Source organism: Syngnathoides biaculeatus, chromosome 5 (assembly GCF_019802595.1).
Source record: "Syngnathoides biaculeatus isolate LvHL_M chromosome 5, ASM1980259v1, whole genome shotgun sequence".
Lineage (NCBI taxonomy): Eukaryota > Metazoa > Chordata > Actinopteri > Syngnathiformes > Syngnathidae > Syngnathoides > Syngnathoides biaculeatus.
In genome coordinates, this window is record NC_084644.1 from 33,797,122 (window position 1) to 33,825,037 (window position 27,916).

A 27,916-nucleotide genomic window follows, 5' to 3' on the forward strand; every position below is an offset into this window, starting at 1 on the left:
ATCCAGTGCAACGGTGAGTGTGGACATTACCACCGAGCCAGGTAGGTTTGGACCTACGTGAACGGTGTAATAGGCCAAGGGCATCCTTGATGTGTTCAGGAGCAACTGCCAGATCATCCAGGGTGACAGGAACAACGGAAATAGGCAAAAGTAAAGTTACTAAGGCACATCTGCCCCTACTGTTGTGCGGGAGGCGATGGAAGAGACGGTCCTCTCCACACCACCCCCACACATCAGCACGACTGACAGGTTGGAAGAAAGGTGTTTTCTGTGTCTCTGCACACTGATAAAAGTCAGTTACTTTCGGCTTGTCCCATTCGGAGTCGCCACAGTGTGTCATCTCAGAGGAACGCACATATGTTTGGCACAATTTTTACGCCGGATGCCCTTCCTGACGCAACCCTTCTCAGGTAGTGAAGGCCCCAGTGGGATACGAACCCACAAACCCTGATTTACCAAACCAGTGGTCTAACCACTGAGCTACGGGGCCTCTCTCTCTGCACACTGATCATCAGAGATATTGTCAATTGGGGCACCATTACGTTTAAGGAAAATACAGGTGAAGTTTTGGTGTATGCGATTAAACACAGGTTTGTTTTTTTGAGACGGTTACACCGGGTGGCAGTATCTCATATTTTGCTGTCATTTTTAGTCAGCACATAATTTTTCATAAATTCTCGAACACAGGTGGCAATGACAGAAGAGGGAACAACACGTAACAAAGGTCTAGGTCCCATACATACAACACAGTCACTCGGGGTTTTATTAGCCGCTTGTTCCACCATTAGTAACCAATTATTGTTCACTGCGCTACTGGCTGTCAAAACCCTAAGCCACTCATCAACAGATAGGGCTTTGTTTATAATATTACTCTTCTCTGTGATGAATATTTTCTGGGTGGGTCGTGCTAACAGCTGGCACTGATGTGGGTGTGGGTATGGGGTATTTTTGAGCGATTTCCCAGATCAAAATACCAAGAATAACAATAACACCAATCATAAGAATGCCATGGATTCCTGCTGTCCCTCTCTTGGTCCGAAAAGCAATTGGACCATCTGCAGGAATCATGGTTAACAATAAAACAACAACAAACAATAAAATAAAAGTGCAATTAAACGTCTGTAGCAGGGCAAAGCAAAGAATAATGAAATCACTTGTTGAATTTTCCCTCCAAGCGGACGGCTTTGTAGGTACAAGCAGTCACCTTGTGGGGGCCAGACCAACGGGTTCTGACCACTTACGAGAGAGTTCTTTAAGGTAGACAGATACCACTCAGGAAGATCAAGTGCAGGAGGTAGTGATGGAAGAGTGTCCTGGATCTGTAAAGAGCATTTAGAAGCAAAAGAATACAGTTGTGTCCAAAAGAGTTTTTGAGAAAACTTGGGAGACACAACACCTTCTTCCAGCGGTTGGAGTGAAGAGGAAGGGCCAGGCATCAGACGACCTGTAAGACGTTCGTAAGGAGAGAAACCAGAAGAGCGAGACACAGTTTGTCTCACAGACATTAGAGCAAGGGGGAGAACCTGAACCCAATTCATGCCAAGAAGAGCTTTATATTTTAGCCAGTTTTTTCTTCAAAGTGCAATCCATACATTCAACTGAACCTTGACTGGCGGGGTGATAAACACATGTTAGTCCGCCTTTAAAAGTCAACCTCAACTCCATGTATTATCCTGAATCAGATGGACCTGTGTGAGGTCATCAGCTGAATAAAGACACCTGTCCACCACATATAATCAGTAAGACTCAAACTTGTAACATGGCCAATACAAAAGAGCTGTTCAAAGACACCAGAGACAAAATTGTACAACTCCACACGGCTGGAAAGGGCTTGGGAGAAATTGCCAAGCAGCTTGGTGAGAAAGGTCCACTGTTGGAGCAATCATTAGAAAATGGAAGAAGCTAAACATGACGGTCAATCTCAATTGGAGTGGAGCCCCATGCAAAATATCACCTTGTGGGGTCTCAATGATCTTAGAAAGGTGAGGAATCAGCCCAGGACTACACAACAGGATTTGGTCAATGACTTCAAAAGAGCTCGGACCACCGTTTCGAAGGTGACTGTTGGTAATACACAAAAACCTCATGGTTTGAAATCATGCATGGCACAGAAGATTCCGCTGCTTAAACCAGCACGTCAAGGCCCGTCTTAAATTTGGCAATGACAATTTGGATTTGGATGATACAGAGAAGTCATGGGAGAAAGTGTTGTGGACTGATGACACCAAAATTGAACTTTTTGGTCATAATTCGACTAACCGTGTTTGAAGGAAGACGAATGACGAGTTCCATCCCAACAACACCATCTCTACTGTGAAGCATGGGGGTGGTAGCATCATGCTTTGGGGGTGTTTTTCCGTACATGGGACAGTATGACTGCATTGTATGAAGGACAGGATGACCGTGGCCATATATTGTGAAATTTGGGGGAACTCTTTCCCTCAGTCAGATCATTGAAGATGGGCCGAGGGTGGGTCTTTCAACATGACAATGACTGAAGGACACAGCCAGGAAAACCAAGGAGTGGCTCCGTAAGCATATCAAGGTTCTGGCGTGGCCTAGCCAGTCTCCAGACCCTAACCCAATTAAAAATATTTGGAAAGAGCTAAAACTCAGTGTATCTCAACGACAGGCTAGAGGGCTGCTAATCTAGAAAAGATCTGTGTGGAGGAGTGGGCCAAAAACCCTCCTGCAGTGTGTGCAAACCAGGTGAACAACTACAGGAAACTTTTGACCTCTGTAATTGCAAACAAAGGCTACTGTACCAAATATTAACAGGTGTTCAAATACTTATTTGCAGCAGTATCACACAAATGAATCATTAAAAAAATCATACATTATGATTTCTGGATTTTTCTTTTTCGATGATCTCTCTCACACTGGACATGCACTTACAATGCAAATTTTAGACCCCTCCATGATTTCATAGTGGGAGAACTTGCAATATAGCAGGATGTTCCAATAGTTATTTTCTTCACTGTATACTCATGGTAAATACATGTACACAGCCGACACTCTGTCCAGAGCAGTGGATAAGAAAGAAAGAGCAGACAAGGGGGAAAGCGCAGAAATACGGTATACGTGGACATGGTTGTTACGTCTCTGCCTGTAACTGAAGACAGAAAAGAGCCAATATAAAGACAGACCATTGCAGATGAAACAATGAAAGAACTTAAGAGTACAATACTGAAAGGAATGCCTGGTCATAAAAAAGATTCCCCTGTCAAAATACAAGACTATTGGAATTGTAGAGACGAGCTCACAGTGGTGGATGACATCATAATGAAAGGAAGTAAATTATATATTCCTTAATCTCTACGTAAACAGATGTTGAAAAAAAATACATGAAGCCCACCTCGGAGAGGCTAAATTCAAAGGGAGGGCTATCCGGGTAAAGTACTGTCTGAGAATCACCCACACCAATAGCCAGACAACGGCATCATGTGAACTATGCCATACCTACAGACCAAAACAACAAATGGAGCCCCTGATGACTCATCCACCCTACTACAAAGTCAGAACAGATCTGTTCGACTGGGAAGGAAAGCGTTACATAGTGGTCACTGACGACTTCTCAAACTTTCCTGAAGTTGGAGTACAGCAGTCGACATTGAGCAAAGCAGTTGCTAGCTACCTAAAGACTGTTTTTGCCTGACACGGAGTCCCGTGTGAAGTGTTTTTTTTTTTTGACAATGGGCCTCAATTTTGAGCTGTGACTTTAATGCTTTTGCCAATGAATGGGGATTTAAACATACCACATCAAGTTCAGCATATCCCAAATCTCACGTTTTGGCAGAAAGCTCTGTGAAGACGATAAAAAAAAACAGTTAAAAAAGTCATAGACCATTGATGGGTTCCAGAAGAGTTCTGATTTACCGGAGTGCACCTTTGCAAAAATCAGCTGTTGTCCGGATGCCTTGAGAACTGGCACCTGTACTTTTGCTTTTTCAATGAAATGTTTATGCAGATTTTTGTTAATTGTTTGCAATCAGTTACAATGCTAAGAGTAAAGTTAAAACAGGAACCATGTGTTAGTTTTATGTTAATTTTCTTTTTTGGGGGGGAAGATGTGATACTGTGTACTCAGATTACATAATATAACAACTACACTACCTGGCATGCTCAGTAGCCGGATATAGAGTATATAGAGTAGGGGTCACCAATGCGGTGCCCGCGAGGACAATTTAAGGCCCCTGCGACGCGTGTTCTAAAAATACCACAGTTTTAAATTTTGAATTTGACTTGCTTATGTTATTTAAAAATTTAAAATACCTGTTATGTCACATTATACAAAAAATTAAAACGAAAATATTTTATGTATGTATAAAGAACTATGACTGAAGTTTGCTGCAAACAGGTCATGGAGCCCCTCGTACAATCAGTTCTCACAAAGTTGCCCTCAGCCTCAAAAAGGTTGATGACCCCTGGTATAGAGGATATGGAACTCACCCAGAAGGGTGAATGGTACATGGCCGACAACTTGTGAGTAAATATTGGAATCCTTGAAATACGTCTTGTGTATTTGTTATATAAGATAAGACAATACAGTGACCAAACTACTGAGGTTTACAGATGACACCACAGTCATCGGCCTCATGAAATACTGATGAGTACGACAGGATGTAAAGCGGCTGGAAATTTCCTGCAGCCAACAACACGAGGAGCTGAACACGGTGAAGACAGTAGAGATAATTGGGGACTTCTGAAAACGTCCTTCGCTGTTGCTTCCCCTCATGCTGTCCAACTGCCCTGTGTCAACCATCAAGACCAAGTTCCTGGAAATTACTGTTTCACAATACCTGAAGGGGAGACCAAAATCAACACCATCCTCAAAAAGGCCTCCCAGAGAGGCCAAACCAAAGACCAAGTCCAAAACCTTGGTGTTCTGATTGATTCCAACCTGACTTTCAACAGTCATCAAATCTATGACAAAAAACTGCCTTTTACCATCTGAAGAATATATCTAGAGTGAAGGCTTGCATGTGTCAAGCAGACCAGGAAAATCATATCCACGCTTTTATCTCAAATAGACTTGACTACTATAATGGTCTTCTGACTCGACTCCCCAAAAAGAGTATTAAACACCTGCAGCTCATTCAGAATGCTTCAGCTCACGTTCTGACCGGAACAAAGTGGTCAGAGCATATAATTCCAATCCTAAATTCGTTGCACTGGCTTCCAGTCATCTTTAGAGTAGATTTTAAAGTTCTGCTACTGGTCTATAAATCACTAAATGATTTACATCATGAATATATGAAAGTAATGCTTATGCAATACAAATAGTAGACCTCTGAGAGTGACTGACTCAGGCAAAACACTGGAGTTCAGAATCCAAACACGTTGAAGCAGCATTTACAGTGCCTTGTGAAAGTATTCTGCCTCCTTGAACTTTTCAACCTTTACCCACATTTCAGGCTTCAAACATAAAGATATAAAATATTTTTTGGGTCAAGAATCAACAACAAGTGGGACACAATCGAGAAGTGGAATGAAATGTATTGGATATTTTATAATTTTTTAACAAATTAAAACCTGAAAAGTGGGGCATGCAATATTATTCGGCCTCCTTGCATGAATACATTATAGTGCCATCTTTTGCTGGAATTACAGCTGCAAGTCACTTTGGGTATGTCTCCCAGTTTTGAACATCAAAAGACTGAAATTCTTGCCCATTTTTCTTTAAAAACAGCTCGAGCTCAGTGAGGTTAGATGCGATGAAGAGCATTTGTGAACTGCAGTTTTCTCAATTGGTTTCAGGTCTGGACTTTGACTTGGCTATTGTAACACGTGGATATTTTTATTTATGAACCATTCCATTGTAGATTTGGCTTTATGTTTTGGGTCATTGTCCTGTTGGAATAGTTATCTCCATCCCAGTCTCAGGTCTTTTGCAGACTCATCAGGTTTTCTTCCAGAATGGTCCTGTATTTGGCTCCATTCATCTTCCCATTAATTTTAACCATCTTCCCTGTCCCTGCTGAAGAGAAGCAGGCCCAAATTATGAGGCTGTCACCACCATGTTTGACAGTGGGGATGCTGTGTTCAGGGTGATGAGCTGTGTTGCTTTTACGCCAAACATATTGTTTTGCATTCTGGCCAAAATGTTCGATTTTGGTTTCATCTGACCAGAGCAGCTTCTTCCACATGTTTGGTGCGTCTCCCAGGTGGGTTGTGGCAAACTTTAAATGAGACTTTTTATGGATATCTTTGAGAAATGGCTTTCTTCTTTTTCCACTCATCCATAAAGGCCAGATTTGTGCAGTGTATGACGGATTGTTGTCCTATGGACCGACTTTCCCACCTCAATTGTAGATCTCTGCAGCTCATCCACAGTGATAATGGGCCTCTTGACTGCCTCTCTGATCAGTCTTCTCCTTGTACGAGGTGAAAGTTTAGACGGACAGCTGGGTCTTGGTAGATTTGCAGTGGTCTGATACCCCTTCCATTCCAATATCATTGCTTGCACAGTGCTCCTTGAGATGTTAAAGCTTTGAAAATCTTTTTGTATTCAAATCCGCCTTTAAACTTCTCCACAACAGTATCTCGGACCTACCTGGTGTGTTCCTTGGTGTTCATGATGGTCTCTGCACTTTAAACAAACCCCTGAGATGATCACAGAGCATGTTCATGTATACAGAGACTTGATTACACACAGGTGGATTCTATTTTTCATCACCAGTCAACTTTGGATCATTCAGAGATCCTCATTGAATTTTTTGGAGTGAGTTTGCTGCACTGAAAGTAAAGGGCCGAATAATATTGCACGCCCCACTTTATAGTTTTTTTATTTGTTAAAAAAGTATAAAATGTCCAATAAATTTTGTCCCAGTTCTTGTTGATTCTTGACAAAAAAAAAAAATTTATATCTTTATGTTTGAAGCCTGAAATGTGGCGAAAGGTTGAAAAGTTCAAGGCGGTCGAATACTTTCACAAGGCACTATTATGCTGCACACAAATAGAATAAGTTACCAAAAGAGGTGAGGTCAGCACCAAGTCTGAATGTTTTTAAATCCAGGTTCAAAACCCTTCTTTTTTTCTCATGCTTTTTAGAGTATTTCCACTTTTTAATAGTTCTTTCACTGTACATGGTTTTCATTGTCCTTTTTTTAGATATAGATTTTGTTGTAATTTTCATTGTTTTTATCCCATTTTAAATGTTTTATCTCTTTGTTTTCAAATACTTTAAATCATGTAAAGCACTTTGAGTTGCCTCGTGAATGAAGTGCACTTTACAAATAAATTTAATTTGCTTTGCTTTGCTTGGATGGCAGAAAGTTCTTAGGATGTTTTTCAATGTTACTGTCAACAGTAGTCCCCCGTTGTGACAAAATAGTTGGACTCAGTAAAAATACCTGACACCAGTTCTGAAAAGTCCTCCATACATTTTTCTATTGTATCTTGGAGGTCTATAAATTATTAAAAATAACCTTTGATTCACCTTTAACTAAAAAACACATATTCAAAAGAGCTAAACTCACTCAGTAAATTTCTTTTCATTGAACTAATGCTTAGCAAGATTTGAGATTAGTGACAAAGTGGGACAGTGAGAGGACTGAGGAGAGGTGAAAGGAATACATTGAGATGCAATGTAGTGCTAAGGCAGAGGTGACAAAGGCTAAACAAGAGGCATATGATGACATGGACACCAGGTTGGACACGGAAGAAGATGAAAATTATCTCTACAGGCTGGCCAGACAGAGGGATAGAAATGGAAAGGATGTGCAGCAGGTAAGGGTGATTAAGGACAGAGATGGAAACGTGTTGACTGGTGCCAGATGTGTGCTAAATAGATGAAAAGAATACTCTGAGAAGGTGATGAATGAAGAAAATTAGCAAGAAGGAAGAGTAGAAGAGCGTGATGGACCAGGAAGTGGCAATGATTAGTAAGGGGAAAGGTCGAAAGGCACTAAAAAGAGGATGTAAGATGGAACGGCAGTTAGTACTGATGACATACCTGTGGAGGTATGGAAGCAATTTGGAGAGGTGGCTGTGGAGGTTTTGACCAACTTATTCAAAAGAATACAAGCAAGTGAGAAGATGCCTGAAGAATGGAGGAAAAGTGTGCTAGTTCCCATTTTCATGAACAAGGCAATTTGCAGAGCTGTGGAAACTATAGAAGAATCAAGTTGAGGAGCCACACAATTAAGTTATGGGAAAGAGTAGTGGAGGCTGGACTGGTTTCATGCATGGAAAGAGTGCCATAGATGCATTATTTGCCTTGGGGATGCTATTGGAAATGAAAAGAGAAGGTCAAAAGGAGCTACAATGTGTCCTTGTGGAGCTAGAGAAAGCCTATGATAGAGTATGTGGTGTGGTGCTGCATGCGTAAGTCTCGTGTGGCGGAGAAATCTGTTAGGATAGTACTGGATATGTATGAGGGCAGCAGATTAGTGGTGAGAGGAGGTGTACCATAGGTGTGATAGAAGAATTTAAGGTGGAGGTGGGACTGCATCAGGGATCACCTCCGAGCCCCTTGCTGTTTATTATGGTAATAGATAGGTTGACAGATGAGGTTAGAATGAAATCCCCTTGGAACATGATGTCCGCAGATGACATTCTGATCTGCAGTATAAGCAGGGAGCAGGTGGAGGAACGATTAGAAACATGGAGGCATGCACTGAAAAGGAGAGGAATGAAGATTAGCTGAAGTAAAACAGAATATATGTGAGTGAATGAGAGAGGTGGATGGGGAAGAGTGAGGCTCCAGGGAGAAGATTTGGTGAGGGTGGATGACTTAAAATACTTGGAGTCAACAATCCAGAGCAATGGTGAGTTTGGTAAGGAAGTGAAGAAATGGGTCCAAGCAGGTTGAAACAGATGGCGGAAGGTGTCTTGAAATAACAGTGGCTTCAAAACTATTTAATGAAGGTGAATTTGTACAAGTATGCATGATAAAAGCAGCGGAGATTTTGTGCCCTGAAAGGTACCAGGCTTTTGCAAATATGAACCTGACGAGAAACACGGTTGCAGGTGGGATTTCTGATCTTTCAGTGGATTTGGACTGCTAGTTACACCACAATGTAAAGTCATTTATTGCAATTGATGAAACCACGACCATTCCAGACGTCGCACAACTGGCCATTTTCATCCGCGGAGTTGATCACATACTGACCGTCACCGGAGAGTTTGTGGAAAGGCTGCTAATGAAAGCTAAAAAGACAGCACCAGATTTTTTCACCACACTCGTCGAAGCACTGGTCCCGTGCTGCCATCCTGGGTACAGATGGTGCGCCTTCAGTGATCGTGGAAAAAAAGCAGGTGTTGTGACAAGGAGAGAGACTGCAAGCTGCAAATGGAGGACAACATTTTTGGACTTTTCTCCAGGACGTGCAAGTCATTAAAATGGATAACGACATGAAGGTGGTCACCAAAACTGTTAATTTCATCCAATCCAGGAGCCTGAATCATCGTGTGGCAATATATACCTATGGTAATTAACATGAACAAGAAGCAGGTGGGCACAGGTGCAGTAACAGTTGAGGAAGGACACGCCCATGACAATTATGTGATAATTTTTTTCATTCCCCATTCTAAAAAAAAAAAGAGTTATTTTTATAAATTAATAGATTCAATTTGGAGTGGAATGGTCAATGACTGGTTAAAAGTGTCTGCCTCAGAACTATAGATTAATTGATTAGATTTTGAGCGGAACAGTGACGACTGGTTAGAGTGTCTGCATCACAGTTCTGAGGACCAGGATTCAAATCCATTTCCTGGCTTTGTGGAGTTTGCATGATCTCGTGCATGAGTTTTCTTCGGGAACTCCGGTTTCCTCCTAGATCCCAAAAACAAGCAGGAATGAGAAAAAAGAGAAATGAGTTTGACATCCCTGCACTACACCATCAAAAAAAATGTAACAAGTTACTGTGCTTCAATAACCCTATTACTGCCATTTGTTTATTCATCCTATGTCTGTTTATAAATTAACATCTACTGTACATGCAGTTTTACCCGAACACTGGCATAGACTGAGCAAGAGCTGAATGACATGGACAAAATAGCAGAAAGAAACACGTGGAAACACCTTACACGCTGTAAAAGGTCATCTCAGCTGAGTCACCCAATTGACAAACAAATTGGGAATCTTATCAGCATTGATGTGTAAAGCCATTTTTGTGCCATTGTTATGGTGGTGCGGCAGTAACTGTCTTTTTGATTTTTTTTTTACGCCGGATGCCTTTCCTGCGCAACCTTTCTGCATTTATTCGGAGAGAGAGCTGGAGCCAATTCCAGCTAACTTCGAGCAGCGGCAGACTACACCCCGAACTGGTCTCCAGCCAGTCGCAGTGCAGATGTCGACACCATCACTGAGCGGGAATCGATCCCACGCTGCCTTCACTCGAAATGTCCCTCTGAGGGAAACCCAAACTACAACGTGGCCCAAAAGAGAAATGAGTTTGACATCCCTGCACTACACCATCAGAAAAAAAATGGAACAAGTTACTGTGCTTTAATAACAATATTACTGCCATTTGTCTATTCATCCTATGTCTGTTTATGAATCAACATCTACTGTACATGCAGTATTACCCGAACACTGGCGTAGACTGAGCAAGAGCTGAATGACGTGGACAAAGTAGCAGAAAGAAACACGTGGATACACTTTACACACTGTAAAAGGTCATCTCAGCTGAGTCACCCAAGGGGAAAGGTGAGCAAAGACCAGCATACGGTGGGTGCAGATTTATAGTATCTGAAAATACCTGAAGGCTGGTGAAGATTTAAAAGACACTTGACTCATTTAGGGGTGACTTGGTCGACATGACTTCAAAATGGCTAAATAATATGATAGCATGTTGGGCTGCAACATTGACAGCCGTAATGATATTTTTGTTCATATGCTACTTTTGAACACAACAGGAGAATTATAGTCTAATTGCTGGGGATTCCATCTTTGGGCTTATCCTAAATGAACCCCCCACTTTGTTCTCACTATTTGCCAATTTAATGCTACCTTAGACCCGAATGCCATAAAAAAAGAGTACCTTATCCTATGGAAGGAGTATTTTAACCGAAAAACCTCAGGAACATTTTTATTTTTATTATTATGATTATTATTATTTTTTTTTTTACAAATGGGAAACAACTGGTTGTTATTAATGGAGAATGCAGCTAACAGAGTAAACTGTAGTTGCGTCACATGAATGGGCCCTAGGCCACTACTACGCGTGATTCCAGCAGAAATCCCAACACAATGTACCCTGGAGGTGATGACTAAAACAACTCCTAACACCACTTGTCATCAATGGAAAAGTGTTTATCCAGCAACTTAGGCAGTAAATGATTAACTGATATTTTTTACAAATGTTGCATTACCTAATTTCTCCTGTGTTAGCTTTACAGGGACAGATTTTAAGGTGGGAAATCTCAACAACACATGGTGTCATATATCCATCTGCAAACTCCCCCACTGCTCCCATGCAACGATTTGTTGTGGTGGTGTGTTGGTCAAAAGTTGTATGACACACTGATAAATGCAGCAGGAACGTGTACACTGGTATCACTGCTCTTATCTGTGACTGTTTCCATCCTAAGCAGAGGATATACAATTGGCCGCATCCATCTTTGGACCTCCCCTTGGGTTCTCCCGAAGGCAAAGGTCCTCTTGAAAAGATGGAGATCTGACATACATTGATGCAAATGGCTTCCCAACTGCATACGAGATGAGTATAAGTTGGTTAACGAGATTGCTGCAGGATGGGAATCCATCTTGTTATGGATAACTCTGAATAAAAACGTTGACAGAATCAACTACATACATTACAATGTACAGAAACCAGGTAATTATACGGAAGCAGGCTTTATTGCCATAAGGGAACAACCAGCTGCAACCTCACTCCTGACGTTCCAGAACCGCATAGCGGTCGACATGCTCCTGGCCGAGAAGGGTGGCGACTGCTCAATGTTCGGTGACCAGTGTTGTTTATTCCAAATATCACAGCACCTGATGGGTCACACACAAGGGCCATTCAAGGCCTCTGCACCCTGAACCACAAGATGAAGGAGGACTCTGGTGTAAACACATCAGCCAGGTCTGAGTGGTGGTGAAAAAAAAAAAAAAAAAAAAGTTTGGCAAATCTAAAAATTTGGTGTTCTCTGTCCTAGTTTCTATCACTGTTTGCAGCTATTCTTGCATTGTGTGGATGTTGTTGTATTCCCTGCATAAAGGCATCACTTAACCAACTTATAACCACTGCTATTGCCCCGACACATTCAAAATTGGCAGAAATATATCCACTATTGGCACAACAGAGTAATGAGAGTGATATTGTTGACCACGATGATGACGTTATGACTCTCTTTCAGACCTGTTCTCTGATCCAGAAGATTACAAATAATTAGTGCTATATTTTCTTCCGAGTGTAAGCCGAAAGGGTGATCTATTGGATGATTTAAGGATTTGAGCAAATGTAGGATAAACAGGAAGATAATGTAGAAATAATTGTAAATAGTATTAAGTAACTGCTTCTGACTGCAATGAAGAAATGCTTTGCTCTGCTCCAATTCAGTTACTGTTTCTGCCCGCAATGAAGAAATGCTTTGCTCTGCTCCAATTCAGTTACTGTTTCTGCCTGCAATGAAGAAAGGCTTTGCTCTGCTCCATTTCAGTTACTGTCTCTGCCTGCAATGAAGAATGCTTTGCTCTGCTCTAGAAAACATGGTAGGGAATGTAGGATAAACAGGGGGAAATGTAGGAATAATTGTGAACATAATTATCATACATTTGCTTCCAATAAAGAAATGCTTTGCTCTGCCCTACATAACATGACATCCTCGTAGCAGGAGACAGCAAGAACAAAAACATCTAATCATCAGAACTGTTAGAACTGCTGCCTGTTAAAGAAATGACCACACATGTATTCAGCAATCTTTCACACATGCACACGCACATGAACAAACATGTACACCTTGTTTCAAACTGTTTTGCTTGTCGTCTACTTTTTGTAACATCCATGTAAATAAGGGGCGTCAAAACTAAATAAATAGAGGTGCTGAGAATAGGATAATCAGAGAGTGCAATGGTGAATTGTACGAGACGGTTCCTCTCCTCTCTCCTCAAGAGACTTGAACTGGTGTCTTTGCTTCCTTTTTTGTCCTGTTTAATGAATGTCTGATTGGTGAACCTGACAGTAACTGACAACTCTAAATTGCCGGTTGGTGTGAATGTGACTGCAAAGGGTTGTTTATGTGTGCCCTGAAATTCTCTGAGAGCTTCACACCATAAAATACATTTATGAAAATCCTTCATGAACAGGTTGTAAGTCGATCCCACAAAAAAAAAACTATCAAAGAATACAAGTCCAGGTGAGTAATATCTTCTTGAGAGTCAGCTCAAGGAAACATGTCAGGAAAGTATCAGTCACAATTAGGAGAGGAGAGTATTAGTTAATGGGGGTCACATGGGTATAAGGGAGAAAGGAAGACCCAACTATGCACAAGACGAGCGACACAGAAAACAAGCGGAAAACAATATGCGGCAGCTTAGCCTACCAACTGAGTCCAGTGAACCAGCGAGAATCTAGAACCTCAAGAACTGCTTGTTCAAAGTACCACTGACACCAAAAATCACATTTTAAAACAAGTATTGTGATCAAAACTACAAGTAATATTAATCACTCTGATGATAATAACAGTTGTGAAAAGTTAGCTCAGAGTGGTTTATAAAACCAAAATGTTGCGTCAGTCTGACTCGACACAATGGCATTCCAGTGGCGGCTATATTTGTCTCTGACGTCATGTCCAGACATCTTACTATATCCCTGGCATTGAAAACACACTGTGCCGAATGCAATGGCAGATGAACAAGGGCGATTTTTGGATTTTTCCGACACCCCTTCAGAGACTGAACCGCTTTTTGAGGAAGAAAATATGTCAGAAGCGAGTGAAGCGACCTGGGCCATTTAACCGTTTCGTCTCAAGCCATATTTACAGACACAGAGAGAGTTGTGATTGGTGCAGATTGCAATGGACATATTGGTAAAGGAAACAGGGCGATGAAGAAGTGATGGGTAAGTACGGCATCCAGGAAAGGAACTTTGAGGGACAGATAGTGGTGGACTTTACAAAAAGGATTGAGATGGCTGTAGTGAACACTTATTTCCAGAAGAGGAAGGAACATATAGTGACCTACATGGGCGGCGGTAGAAGCACGCAGGTGGATTATATTTTGTGCAGATGATGTAATCTGAAGGAGATTACTGACTTTAAAGTAGTGGCAGGGGAGAGTGTAACTCGACAGCAGAGGATGGTGGTGTATAGGATGACTCTGGTGGTGGGTAGGAAGATTAAGAAGACAAACGTAGAGCAGAGAACGATGTGGTGGAAGCTGAGAAAGGAAGAATGTTGTGTGGCCTTTCGGAAAGAGGTGAGACAGGCTCTCAATGGAGAGCAGAAGTTCCTGGTGGAAAAGTACAGAGAAGGTCGGAAGGAGTTACATTGTGTCTTTGTGGATCTAAAGAAAGCGTATGACAGAGTACCAAGAGAAGAACTGTGGTACTGCATGCGTAAGTAAGGTGTGGCAGAGAAGTATGTTATAATAGTACAGGACATGTATGATGCCATCAGAACAATGGTGAGGTGTGCCTTAGGTGTGACAGAAGAATTTAAGGTGGAGGTGGGACTGCATCAGGGATCAGATCTGAGCCCCTTCCTGTTTGCAGTGGTAATTGATAGGCTGACAATTAGAAAGATGGAGACATGCACTGGAAAGGAGAGGAATGAAGATTAGCTAAAGTAAAACAGAATATATGTGTGTGAATGTGAAAGGTAGAGGGGGAAGAGTGAGGCTACAGGGAGTGGAGGACTTAAATATTTCGGGTCAACAGCTGGCGGAAGGTGTCTGGTGTGTTATGTGACAAAAGAGTCTCTGCTAGAATGAAAGGCAAAGTTTACAAAACAGCGGTGAGGCCGGCTATGATGTACGGATTACAGACGGTGGCACTGAAGAAACAACAGGAAGCAGAACAGGAGGTAGCAGAAATGAAGATGTTGAGGTTCTCGCTCGTAGTGAGCAGGTTGGATAGATTTGAAATGAGCCTAATAGAGGGACAGCCAAAGTTGGATGTTTTGGAGACAAGATTCGAGAGAAAAGACTTTGATGGTTTGGACATGTTCAAAGGTGAGCGAGTGAGTATATTAGTAGAAAGCTGGTGAGGATGGAGCTGCCAGGCAAAAGAGTGAGAGGAAGACCAAAGAGAAGGTTTATGGATGTTGTGAGGGAAGACATGAGGGCATTTGGGGTTAGAGAGGAAGATGCAGGAGATAGGCTAAGATGGAAAAAGATGACATGCTGTTGCGACTCCTAACAAGACAAGCCGTAAGGAAAAGGAGAAAGAAGAAGTTTCAAGCCATATTTAGATGATATACGTCCACCGACACAAGTCTCCCCTACAGACACAGATGAGTGTGCCGGCGAGGAGGACGTGGGACTCAATGAAATAATCTAAATGACTGGCCCATAAATTGCCCGATTTCCCAACTCCTTTACAAGTCTTGTGCATATAGTATACTCAGGAGGACCCAAGCCGGGCGAAGTAAATATAATGGATGTTATTGAAATTAATCTAGAGCTGTATTGTCTATGGTGTTGTTGTAATTATTCATTCTTTATTCTTGTCTTTATTTTCCTTTCTTCCATACTTTATTACTTACGTCCGGGGTTCCCAGACACTGGTTGCCGGTGGGGGAGAATGCTTCTTTCTCCTCCCCACCCCTGGTGCGACCGCAAGGAGGAGGAGGAGTTCGGCCTGCAAGAGGCGCTGGAACAGCCTTACACACTAATGCAGAAACCCACGAAGTGCTTTCAACAATTTTCACAGCTGTGCAAGTGACCAAACCAGCATTGTCTCCACTTTTTTTGCCGGATGTTCTTGATCGACACAAAGTAGCCAGGTTTTGGGGCCTGTTAGTAGCACTGGGCATTGCTGAGAAGAGCAAATTAGTCAAAGACGTGTAAAACGTGATCATGTACTCTTTGCAAAGATGTGTGTCCATTGGCAAGCCTGGAGGATTCAATCAAACATTTTGAGCACCCTCAGGATCTCAAAGGCAGCCAAAATGTGCCTGGGACACACACACATTCTTAACACAGTAGGTATACACTTAATGTAATTTAATTTAGTGTCTTTACAACATTTACTCAATTTTCCTTTCAAGAGGCCCCATAGCTCAGTGGTTAGAGCACTGGTTTGGTAAACCACGGGTTGTGGGTTCGTTTCCCACTTGGGCCTCCACTCCCTGAGAAGGGTTGCATCAGGAAGGGCATCCGGCATAAAAATTGTGCCAAACATATATATGCGTTCATCTGAGATGATATACTGTGGTGACCCTGGAAGGGACAAGCCTACAGAAACACACACACTCAATTTGCCTTTGAAGATCCCATTTTTTCCCCTCTACTGCACCACCAATCGAGGGTTGTAGCTAGAATATGTTCTCAGGTCAAGTCGTTGTTTATCTGAAAGCGAGGTCATCACTTCATTTTCAAAGTGTGTGTGATTATTGGAGGAAGGTTTTCAGGAATTCCCCATCCGAGAATAATTAAAATGTTGCTTTTTCCACCATGGATGCAGTTGTATGTTTACCTGGGAACACTTCAATCAATTTTTAAATGTGTCTATCATGACTAGACTATTTTGCCTTCATAGGATGTCAATTCGACAACAACAAAAAGTCCCACCTTTAGATACAATGCTTATCCTGTTTCGACTATGTATAAAAAAAAAACAATGAGAGAGTTGTGGCTTACTATTTGGGCCCATCCAAACAACGTGCAAAGTGTGGTCAGTGGGAGTAGACAGTGAGTGACAATCAGTGAGAAAAAGAGTGGGTATCCGAGGGAGGGGGTGAGTGAGGAGGGGAGAGCTGGAAAGATGCTTTACCATAGGCTGCGGATATACTGTTTACCATATGCACTGGTATGTTGGAAAAATGAGATATTAACAGAGAAAGACTTTGTAATTTTTTATTTACATACCGTGTTTCCAAACATTGACTGTAACAGAGCTGTGAAACAAAACTGAACAGCCTCAGAAAGTCATATCATTTCAGTCTTGCAGTTGCTCTCAAGTCCACCCTTTTAATACCTCAGTGATAGTACAGTAATCCTTCTCTACTTCGGTGATCACCTATCACGGATTCAGTGCATCGCGGGTTTTTTCACACACCCCAAAAAAGACAGGTCATCTCACAATATGTACTATATCACTTTTAGAAGCCCACGGCTGTTGACTCTGTTTGCATAACCTCTCTAGTTCAAAATGCATCCAAAGCACTCGTGCTTGATCTTAAAGCTGCTTCCGAAACACTCAAGCTGAAGAGAAAGATGCAAAATTAAATGCTTGAAAATGAAGCTGCTTTTGTTTTGTGGACAGCGGATTGCAAAAAAAAAAAAAAAAAAAAAAAACGGCCTGGTGACAATGAGGAAGAGAAGGGTAGAGAGCTGATGGAAGTTAAACTTTTCTATATGATTAAAGACCTCAGAAGTTATGCTTTTGTGGCGCCATTATGGCATGAATGAATTAGCGGCACACCAATGAAAGAATAATGTGGTAAACATCAACTTCAAGCTGCAATGAAGCTTTCAACCCCTCGAGGACGAGGCTTTTTGGCAAGCAAATGTTGGTTTGAACATTTTCAAAAGCATGCAACAATATGAAGAGGTTGTTTTCAAAACGAGACAATTATCCAGCTCCGAATGGATAATTTTGGCGCGAGTTTCGTAAATCTGAAAAAAATGCCTACGTCTCGTTTTGAAAACAAACTCTTCATTTATTACAAAGGAATGTGCAATACAGACGTCCGGGTCTTATCTAGGTATCTGCCGCACACAAGACGTGTGTCTTCTGGGAGGATAGCCCAAGAAGAAAACAAGAGCTGCCCAGTCACACAAAGTTTTTAGTTCAGTCTGGTCCTGGGATGGAAACTTTCCGCTCCTTATCTGGTGTCGTTCGTCTCCACGGCAACGCCAGGGAGAGGAGGATGGCGCCAGTCGATTTTCTGCGTACAACGCTCAAGGACAACCATGGCTCCACAACACATCCTTGTCTGATTAGCAAATGGACAACACTATCTGTTGATTAAATCTATAGGTTCATATTTAAGCAAATAATGAAAGTGCAATAAAAGTAAGTCTTCACTACTCTACCTCAGCGTATGGCCAAGCTACTTTGAGAACACCTGATCTCATCAGACTTCAGAAGATAAGCGGTAGTACTTGGATGGGAGACCACCTTGGAATACCAGGTGCTGTAAGCTTTTCTCGCTGGCTAAATGAGAGGGGTTGCGTCAGGAAGGGCATCCGGCGTAAAACTGTGATAAACAAATGAAGAGTCTGTTTTCAAAACGAGACATAGGCGTTTTTTTCAGATTTACGAAACTCGCGCCAAAATTATCCATTCGGAGCTGGATAATTTTGGCGTGAGTTTCGTAAATCTGAAAAAAATTCCTATGTCTCGTTTTGAAAACAAACTCTTCAAATATGCGTTCATCTGAGATGACACGCTGTGGCGACCCCTGATGGGATAAGCTGAAAGGAAAAGAAGAAAACTACCTACATCTGATATGCCATTGAAATTCCCCCTCGCTCACTCTTCTTCTTCTGACTACTTCCAATTTCAAGTCATTAACTTTCCCTTCACACAAAGAGTTTGTAATGACAATATTGAACGTTTTCTGTAAGAAACAACTCTAATTGAAAACACTGATTCATAATGCTCCTGAAATTAGATTTTTTTAATGATATTTGAGATTGGACGGAACGATGGGTAACTGCCTCACAAATCTTTGGACCGGGTTTCAAATCCAGGCCCCACCTGTGTCGAGTTTACATGTTTTCCCTGTGCCTGGATGGATTTCCCCAGGCACTGCGGTTTCCTCCCACATCCAAAAATGAAATGTTTGGTTGTTTGAAAACTCTAAATTGCCTGTAGTTGTGAATGTGAATGGTTTATTTTTGGGTGCCCTGTGATTGGCTAGGGAGCAGTTCAGAGTGTACCCTGCCTCTTCCTCAAAGATAATTGGGATAGGCTCCAGCACACCTGTAACCTTGGGGTCAGCAGTACAGAAAATGGATGGACATTTAGCTTGCTGATAGGATTTGAAACAAAATGTACTACATGATAATCAATAAATGTTTTCTCAAAGATAGTTCTAATTATGGGCACCCAAAAAAAAATGGTAAAACAAAATGTAATTGTCATTATTCAAAGCATATTACGCCACGAATGTACTGATCTGTCCCCCTTGAGAATGAAATCTGGGTGAATACGCCCGTGAACTGAAATTAGTTTGACAACCTTGTTACCAACACTAATACGTGGCTCTCAACTCTCCCTTGCAGGGTTCAGATGAGGATCTTAACTGGGTGGAGGACCTGATGAAGATCCACACAGCCCGTGTCAGAGATGTTGAAATCCTGACAGGTCTGGACTTCTATCGGAGAACCACCCGGAGTTATGCTGAAATCCTCTCCCTGAAGACTTATATGCAAACCTATGAGAGTGAGATCTAAGTTTTAGTTATACTTTACTTATGGTTTGAGCTCACAGGGAAGAAAAGGGGTCTATATATTTTTTGATTACATGTTATCCAATTGAAAGAAATCTGTGAACATCAGAACACCTATTTTAGTTTGTATTGTATATTATGAATCCAAGTTTATATTAAATCATAAATATGATCGCTTTCCCATGACGCCAAGCACTTCTGGACATAGCCACGGCTGCTATGCTGGAAGAATGGTGGCCAACGGGCAAATATGTTGTAAAATGCCATATCACACGAAAAGCACTAATGAAAAATGATGCAAGACAAAGGTTCTGCATTCACACACAAAAAAAAAAAAAGAAGAAAAATGCTGCAAACACACACAAACCCCAAAGGACTGGTCGCTCCCCAAAGGTCACGCACGCTGCCTATCTGCTTGGCAAACTTTCATCGTCATGTGAATTTGCATTACTCTCACAGTTGTTTTGGGATGGGTTTTTTTGTTGTTGTTTTTGTTGAAGCCCAGACTTCCCACCTCCCACCCATTTTCTCCAGCTCCCAAGGATGCTGAAAGAAATAATCTCTCCATTATGTCCTGGGACGTCTGCTTCCTGTGGGATATGCCAGGAACATCTTACCAGGGAGGCTTCCAGGAGGAATCGACATCAGATGCCCCAGCCACCTCATTTGGCTCCTCTCAATGCAGAAGTGCACCGCCTCCACTCTGAGCCACTCACAGATAACCATGCTTCAAACCCAATCTCTAAGGGAGAGCTCAGACATCCTGTGGAGGAAACTCACTTTGGCTTCTTGTATTAGCGTTAGGGTTTCAGTTAAGACCCATAATTCCCAATTTTCTTTTGATATTTTTTTGTGACGCCACCATTTTTGTCGAACAGCATTTTTCCGTTATTGTGATTTCAGTAGTTTCATCATGTCACATTTTTGTTTGTTTTGTTTTGGTGTTTTATGTGCTACTTGCCCCACATTTGCCCGTCGCCCTCTGCATGGAGGTCTACATATTGTTTTGTTCATGTGTTTGAGTGTTTCAAAAGATGCATTTGCGAGCCGACATCAAACAATAGAAAATTATTGTGGAAAATGAAATTAGGACGAGAAGACAGAACATCCATCCATCCATTTTTTGAGCTGCTTATGCTCACAAGGGTCGTGGGAGTTTTTGGGATGTGGGAGAAAACCGGAGTGCCCGTGGAAAACCCATGGAGGCACAGGGAGAACATACGAACTCCACACAGGCGGGCCGGGGTTTCAACCCCAGTCCTCAGAACTGTGAAGCCAACACTCGAACCAGTTGTGCCACCATGCCACCAATTTGTTTTGGTGTTTTATGTGCTTGTTTGTTTTTTGTTTCGCGTCATTCCTACGCTGCAAAATATGTCTACTTGCCGCACATTTGCCCGTCGCCCTCTGCATGGAGGTCTACATATCGTTTTGTTCATGTGTTTGAGTGTTTCAAAAGATGCATTTGCGAGCCAACATCAAAGAATAGAAAATTATTGTGGAAAATGAAATTAGGACGAGAAGACAGAACATCCATCCATCCATTTTTTGAGCTGCTTATGTTCTCAAGGGTTGTGGGAGTTTTTGGGATGTGGGAGAAAACTGGAGTGGTTGTAGAAAACCCATGCAGGCACAGGGAGAACATGCGAACTCCACACAGGCAGGCCGGGGTTTCAACCCCAGTCCTCAGAACTGTGAAGCCAACACTCGAACCAGTTGTGCCACCATGCCACCAGACAGAACTTTGCCAAGAAAAAGATGAAGATTGTTACTAATGACTATCCATCCCATCCATTCATCCATCCATCCACTCCCACTTTTTCAGGTCCGGGGGTAGTAGATTTTGCACGGTTACCTAGACTTCCCTTTCCCCAGCCATGTTGTCCAGCTCTTCCGGAGGGATCCCGAAGAGTTCCTAGGCCAACCGAGAGACAAAGTCTCTCCAGCGTGTCCTGGGTCATCCCCAGAGTCTCTTTCCAGTGGGACATGGCAGTGTGATGTCCGGGAGGCATCTGAACCAGATGCCCCAGCCGCCTCATCTGGCTACTCTCAATGCGGAAGAGCGGCAGCTCGACACTAAGCCCCTCCCGGATTACTGAGCTTCTCACCCTATCTCTAAGGGAAAGTCCTGACACTCTGCGGAGGAAACTAATTTCTCCCGCTTCACTCCACACGCTGGACTGATCCACCTGTTGTTCTCCCGCTCCATTCTTCCCTCACTTGTGAACAAGACACCAAGATCCTTGAACTCCTCTACTTGACACAGGATCTCATCCCTGACCCAGAGAAGGCACTACAAATCCACACTGTTGTAACACTTGGAGAATGTGGTTTGGCGTTGTCAGCTGACATAAGGAGTGGTATCCATGATGCTTGGATGGCAGCATATGAAGAGTTTGTTTTCAAAACGAGACATAGGCATTTTTTTCAGATTTACGAAACTCGCGCCAAAATTATCCAGCTCCGAATGGATAATTTTGGCGCGAGTTTCATAAATCTGAAAAAAATGCCTGTCTCGTTTCGAAATCAAAGTCTTCATATGTTTCTCAAAAAACTGTATGTACAGTACCTGTCACTGTTCTGGTGCCTTCACTAAGCTATCCACACAACCCCATACCATCAGACATACAACCTATCAAACTTTGCGTCTGTAACAGTCCAGATGGTTCTTTTCCTCTATGACCCGGAAGACACGAGATTCACAAAACTATCTGAAATGTGAACTAATTGCACTTTTCCACTTTGCTTCAGTCCATCAAAGATGAGCTTGAGCCCAGAAAAGCCAGCGGTACTCCTGTGTGTTGTTGATAAATGGCACGTGCTTTGCATAGCAGAGTTTGAAGTTGTAGTTGTGCATATAGCGCTGAATTGTATTCACTGAGATTGGTTTTCTCAAGTGTTCCTGAGCCACCGGATGATATCCTTTACACATTGAGTTTAGTTTTTGATCCTTTGCCACCTGAGCGATAGAAGGTCAAAGTTGGTACTCACATTTGGCCCTTGCAGCTTCCATGTGAAGAATTCTCCCGATTCTCTGAACCATTTGATGATATTATGGACTGTAGATAGATGTAAATCCCTAAATTCCTTGCAATTTTACATTGAGGAACTTTTCTACAATTTTCTCACACACTTGTTCACAACGAGGTGAACCTCACCCCATTCTTTGCTTGTGAATAACTGACCAATTCACCAATGCACCTTTTTCCCCAATCATGGCACTCACCTGTTTCCAATTAGCCTGTTCACCTTGGGGATTTTCCAAATTTTTGATGAATACTACTCAGGTTTCTGTCTCTTCTGCTACCTGTCACATCTTTTTTGGAAGATGTTGTACCCACAAAATTCCAAGTTCCTGATTATTTAGTAAAAACAAAAGTTTATCAGTTTAAACATTATCTTGTCATTGCAGTGCATTCGATTAAATTGAACATGATTTGCAAATCATTGTGTTCTGTTTTTATGTTTAACAAACACCCCAACTTCATTGGAATTGGGTTTGTATTAGTTTTGGAATAATTCAACGATGCTTAATTTTACTAACAGGACTGTTTTTTTTTTTTTTGCTTTTTCTATTGAAGACCATGATGGTATTTTTACATATATTGAATGTTATAAATGACATTCCATGTGAGTAAAATGTTTTTTTTTTTTGTTATTCATACAATAAATTGGACAGATAGTCATACACTGCTGTCAGGAGTCTCTTAATATCTTTGTATCTTAATTCTACTTATTGGTTAGACAAATGTCATAACTGTGGAGCTGATGCACATACGCACAACATCCATCCATCCATTTTCTTAGCCGCTTATCCTCACAAGGTCGCGGGGAGTGCTGGAGCCTATACCAGCTGTCAACGAGCAGGAGGCAGGGTACACCCTCAACTGGTTGCCAGTCAATCACAGAGCACATAGACAAACAGCCACACTCACAATCACACCTCGGGGCAATATAGAGTGTCCAACTAATGTTGCATGTTTTTGCGATGTGGGAAGAAACCGGAGTAACCGGAGAAAACCCATGCAGACACGGGGAGAACATGCAAACTCCACACAAGCGGGGCCGGGATTGAACCCGGGACCCCAGAACTGTAAGGCCAACACTTTCCAGCTTCTCCGCCCTGCCGCCAGGTATAAACTACATTGATTTAATTATTTTTTGAGGAGCCTCCCACCTGGATGGAATATTGGTGAACCTTTTGCCAGAGTGGTAGGAGTGTTGGAACAAATTGAACACTGAATTAAAGTTACATTCAGTGTTTCGTTATTATAATTATCATTTATGAGTAAGGTATTTGTTGTGCTTTATTTGGAACATTGCAAATGATACTTATAATTTATGAAAAAAAAGTAGTGAACTCAGAACAATAATTTAACCAACGGTACTTAGCTGTGTTACAAACTGGATTAATGTAACTAAACTGCACTAAATAACCCATCTGACCAGGGTGGAGTTTGTTACCTCTTAATTTAGAATGAAATCAAGATGACAACAAAATAGGTGTAAATAAAAAAGTTATCTATATTACTATTAGTTATATTTGAACTACCATGTCTCTTCCTCAACTGTATATATTATACCACACAAGTAGAACCTATAACTGTCACAGTCACAAGGTGTGTTGGTGAAGGCATATGGAAAGGGTTCATCATACGAATTCTACAACAGTTAGGTCATGGCCTGGGTTTCCTACACCTGCACTCTGAAATATTAATCTACAAGGCGTAGGTAGAAATTCAAATAGTGTAGGTCAAAGACAAAAAAGAGGAAAGCGGGTTGGTTGGAAGAAGGAGAAGAGGAATGCACAAACCCTACAGCTGTGTGTAGGGACTTTGAATGTTGGGACGATGACAGGAAAAGTTCAGGAGTTGGTTGACATGATGATCAAGAGAAAGGTTGATATATTGTGAATCCAAGAGACCAGAGGGAAAGGTAGTAAGGCTAGAAGTTTAAGAGCAGGGTTTAAACTATTTTACCATGGAGTAGATGTGAAGAGAAATGGAGTAGGGGTCATTTTAAAGGCAGAGCTGGCGAAAAACATCTTGGAGGTGAAAAGAGTATCAGATAATGATGAGGCTGCAATTTGAAATTGAGGGTTTTGTGTATAATGTGATTAGGGGCTGTGTGCCACAGGTAAGATGTGCCCTCGAGTTGAAAGAGAATTTCTGGAAGGAACTAGAGGAAGTAGTTCTGAGCATCCCATACAGAGAGCATTGTTATTAGTGAGGATTGTAATGGACATGTTGGCGAAGGAAACAGGGGCAATGAAAAAGGAAAAAGGAAAGCAACTTTGAGGGACTGATGGTGGGTGACTTTGGAAAAAGGATGGAAATGGCAGTAGTAAACAATTTTTTCCATAATGGGCAGGGACATAAAGTGACCGAGAAGACCGGAGGTAGAAGCACGCAGGTGGATTATAATCTGTGCAGATGCTGTCATCTGAAGGAGGTTACTGACTGTAAAGTAGTGGTAGGGGAGAGTGTAGTTTGACAACACAGGATGCTAGTGTGTAGGAAGACTGGTCGTGGGTAGGAAAATTGAAGAAGAGCAGATAACCAGGTGGTGGAAGATGAGAAAGGAAAAATGCTGTGTGACCATCAGGAAAGGGGTGAGACAGGCTCTCGATGGTCAGGAGGAGCTCCAGGAAGACTGGAATACTACAGCCAATGTGATCAGAGAGACAGGCAGGAGAGTACTTGGTGTGTCTTCTGGTAAGAAAGGGGAGAAGGAGACCTGGTGGTGGAGTCCTAAGATACAGGAAGTTATACAAGGAAAGAGATTAATGAAGAATAAGTGGGAAAGTGAGAGGACTGAGTACAGGGGAAAGGAATACATTGAGATGCGGCGTATGGAAAAGGTAGAGGTGGTGAAGGCTAAACAAGAGGCATATGACGACATGTACACCAGGTTGGACATGAAAGAAGGAGAAAAGAATCTCTACAGGCTGGCCAGACAGAGGGATAGAGATGGGAAGGAAGTGCAACAGGAAAAGGGTGATTACGGATTGAGATGGAAATGCGTTGACTTGTGCCGGTAGTGTGCTGAATAAATAGAAAGAATACTTTAAGAAGCTGATGAATGAAGAAAATGGGAGAGAAGAAAGAGGAGAAGTAGCAAGTGTGAAGGACCAGGAAATGGCAATGATTAGCAAGGGGGGAATTCAAAAGGCACTACAAAGGATGAAAAATGGACAGGCAATTGGTCCTGATGACATACCGGTGGAGGTGTGGTGGCTGTAGAGTTTCTGACCAATTTATTCAACAGAATACTAGCGGGCGAGAAGATGCCTGAAGAATGGAGGAAAAGTGTGCTGGTTCCCATTTTTAAGAAAAAAGGTGACTTGCAGAGCTGTGGCACCTATAGAAGAATAAAGTTGAATTAAGGGAAGGAGTAGTGGAGGGTAGACTCAGGACAGAAGTAAGTATCTGTGAGCAACAGTATGGTTTCATGTCTAGAAAGAGTACCACAGATGCATTATTTGCCTTGAGGATGCTCATTGAAAAGTCAGAAGGAGCTACATTTTGTCTTTGTGGATCTAGAGAAAGCCTATGACAGAGTACCAAGAGCAGAACTGTGGTACTGCATACGGAAGTCTGGTGTGGCGTGGAAATATGTTCGAATAGTACAGGACATGTATGAGCTCAGTAGAACAGTGGTGAGGTGTGGTGTCGCCGTAACTGAAGAATTTAAGGTGAAGGTGGGATTGCATCAGGGAGCAGCAGAATGATGGAGTCGTTATAGGGCTATATATATATATATAATATATATATATATATACACATATACATATACATATATATATATATATATATACATATATATAGTAGATGCTCTCCAGCACTCCCTCTAGGGACTCTAAAAGGGTGGGTACTCTGCACTGCCACTTGGGCATAAGCACAAACAACTGTCAGAACCCGTCCCCCTACCTGCAGGCCCCGAACCAGGGGGCAATAAGTATACCCACACCTCAGTGTCTCTCCCCGTGGGCAACTCTATAGTGGAACAGAGTCCAACCACTCTCAAGAGGAGTAGTGCCAGAGCCCAAGTGGTGCATAGAGGCGAATCTATCTAGTCGGAACTTCTTGACCTCACGCACCAACTCAGGCTCCTTCTCTGCCAAAGAGCCGACATTCCATTTCCCTAGAGCTAGTTTCTGTAGCCGGGGATCGGATCGCTAAGGTCCCGCCTTTGGCCACCGCCCAGCTCACATTGCACCCGACCCCCATGGCCCCTCTCACAGGTGGTGAGCGCTTGAGAAGGGGGACCCTTTCGGGCTGTGCCCAGCTGAGGCCCATGGGTGCAGGCCCGGCCACCAGGTGCTCACCTTCGAGCCCCACCTCCAGGCCTGGCTCCAGAGGGGGGCCCCGGTGACCCGCGTCCGGGCAAGGGAAACCAAAATCCAATTTTTGTAATCATCATTGGGGTTTTGGAGTCGTACTTTGTCTGGTCCCTCACCTAGGACCTGTTTGCCATGGGTGACAGTACCAGGGGCATGAAGCCCCAGACAAATTAGCTCCGAGGATCATCGGGACACACAACCCCCTCCACCACGATAAGGTGATGGCTTGAGGAGGGGTGGGACTGTCCAATCATTTTGAAATACTGGAAAGACGAACAAAACATGGAGATAATTGTGAAAGTCAGGATTCCTTTAAAATTTGACACCTTATGCTTGGGATTAATACCGGACACTATCAGAGGTCCAGAAAATGAATACATAGACAGTATTTTGTTACTACCAAGCAAAAAAGCTATTACATGGAAATGGCTGATAAAGAGTACTCCCACAGTTGAGCATTTGATTACAGTGGTTCAAGATTTCTTTAAAATTGAGAAGTTAAAATTCATCTTGAGGCAAGAACAAGACAAGTTTGAGAGACATTGGGAAAACTGGACAAAATATGCCATAACATCAAATGATGTTACTACATAATGTGAAACCAAGTTTATCTTAATTTTTTTTCATTGGTTCCTACCACTTATTGCTTTTGTTGTTATCATTATTATCATTATTTTTCCTTTTTCTTAGCGTGTTGTGCAGTGCATATTTTTTTCCTCATAAGAATTGCATCTTGTCTTGTTGTGAGAACAGGTATCACCGAAGGGTTCCAATACCAAGGAAATTTGAAACCTAAAATTTTTAAATCATTGTACATAGTTTTTGGAACATTTGTTGTAAGGTGCTGGTATAATTTTTCTTATTATTTTTACTACTATGTCTATTGTTTTTATTTTCCCTTTAAGGTTAATGTATTTGCTCACTTATGAGTATGAACTGGGTTGAGGATAACCTACTAGATCAGATAATTTGAGATGGGAGAACCCCTCCTATTCTGTCATTTCTAAAGGTATTATTATCCCACCATTAATGAATGTAAATTAATTGTATTTTTTCTCTCCCGTTTTC

The 27,916-nt window shown here is 42.1% G+C and overlaps 1 protein-coding gene across 9 annotated transcripts in view; it reads left to right on the top strand.

The window, feature by feature from the left end:
* Nucleotides 1-23,049, top strand: part of enpp2 (ectonucleotide pyrophosphatase/phosphodiesterase 2) — a 221,093-nt gene extending 198,044 nt beyond the window's left edge. For 6 of the 9 annotated variants that reach the window (XM_061820089.1, XM_061820090.1, XM_061820092.1 and 3 more), the window contains 2 exons: nucleotides 19,340-19,499; nucleotides 20,041-23,049. In XM_061820089.1, coding sequence (XP_061676073.1) covers nucleotides 19,340-19,499; nucleotides 20,041-20,213 — 333 coding nt within the window. In that variant the 3' untranslated portion in view covers nucleotides 20,214-23,049. Of the gene's footprint in view, nucleotides 1-19,339 lie in introns of all 9 variants that reach the window. The other 3 variants (XM_061820093.1, XM_061820097.1, XM_061820096.1) reach the window with 3 other exon arrangements.
* Nucleotides 23,050-27,916: the final 4,867 nt, after the last annotated feature.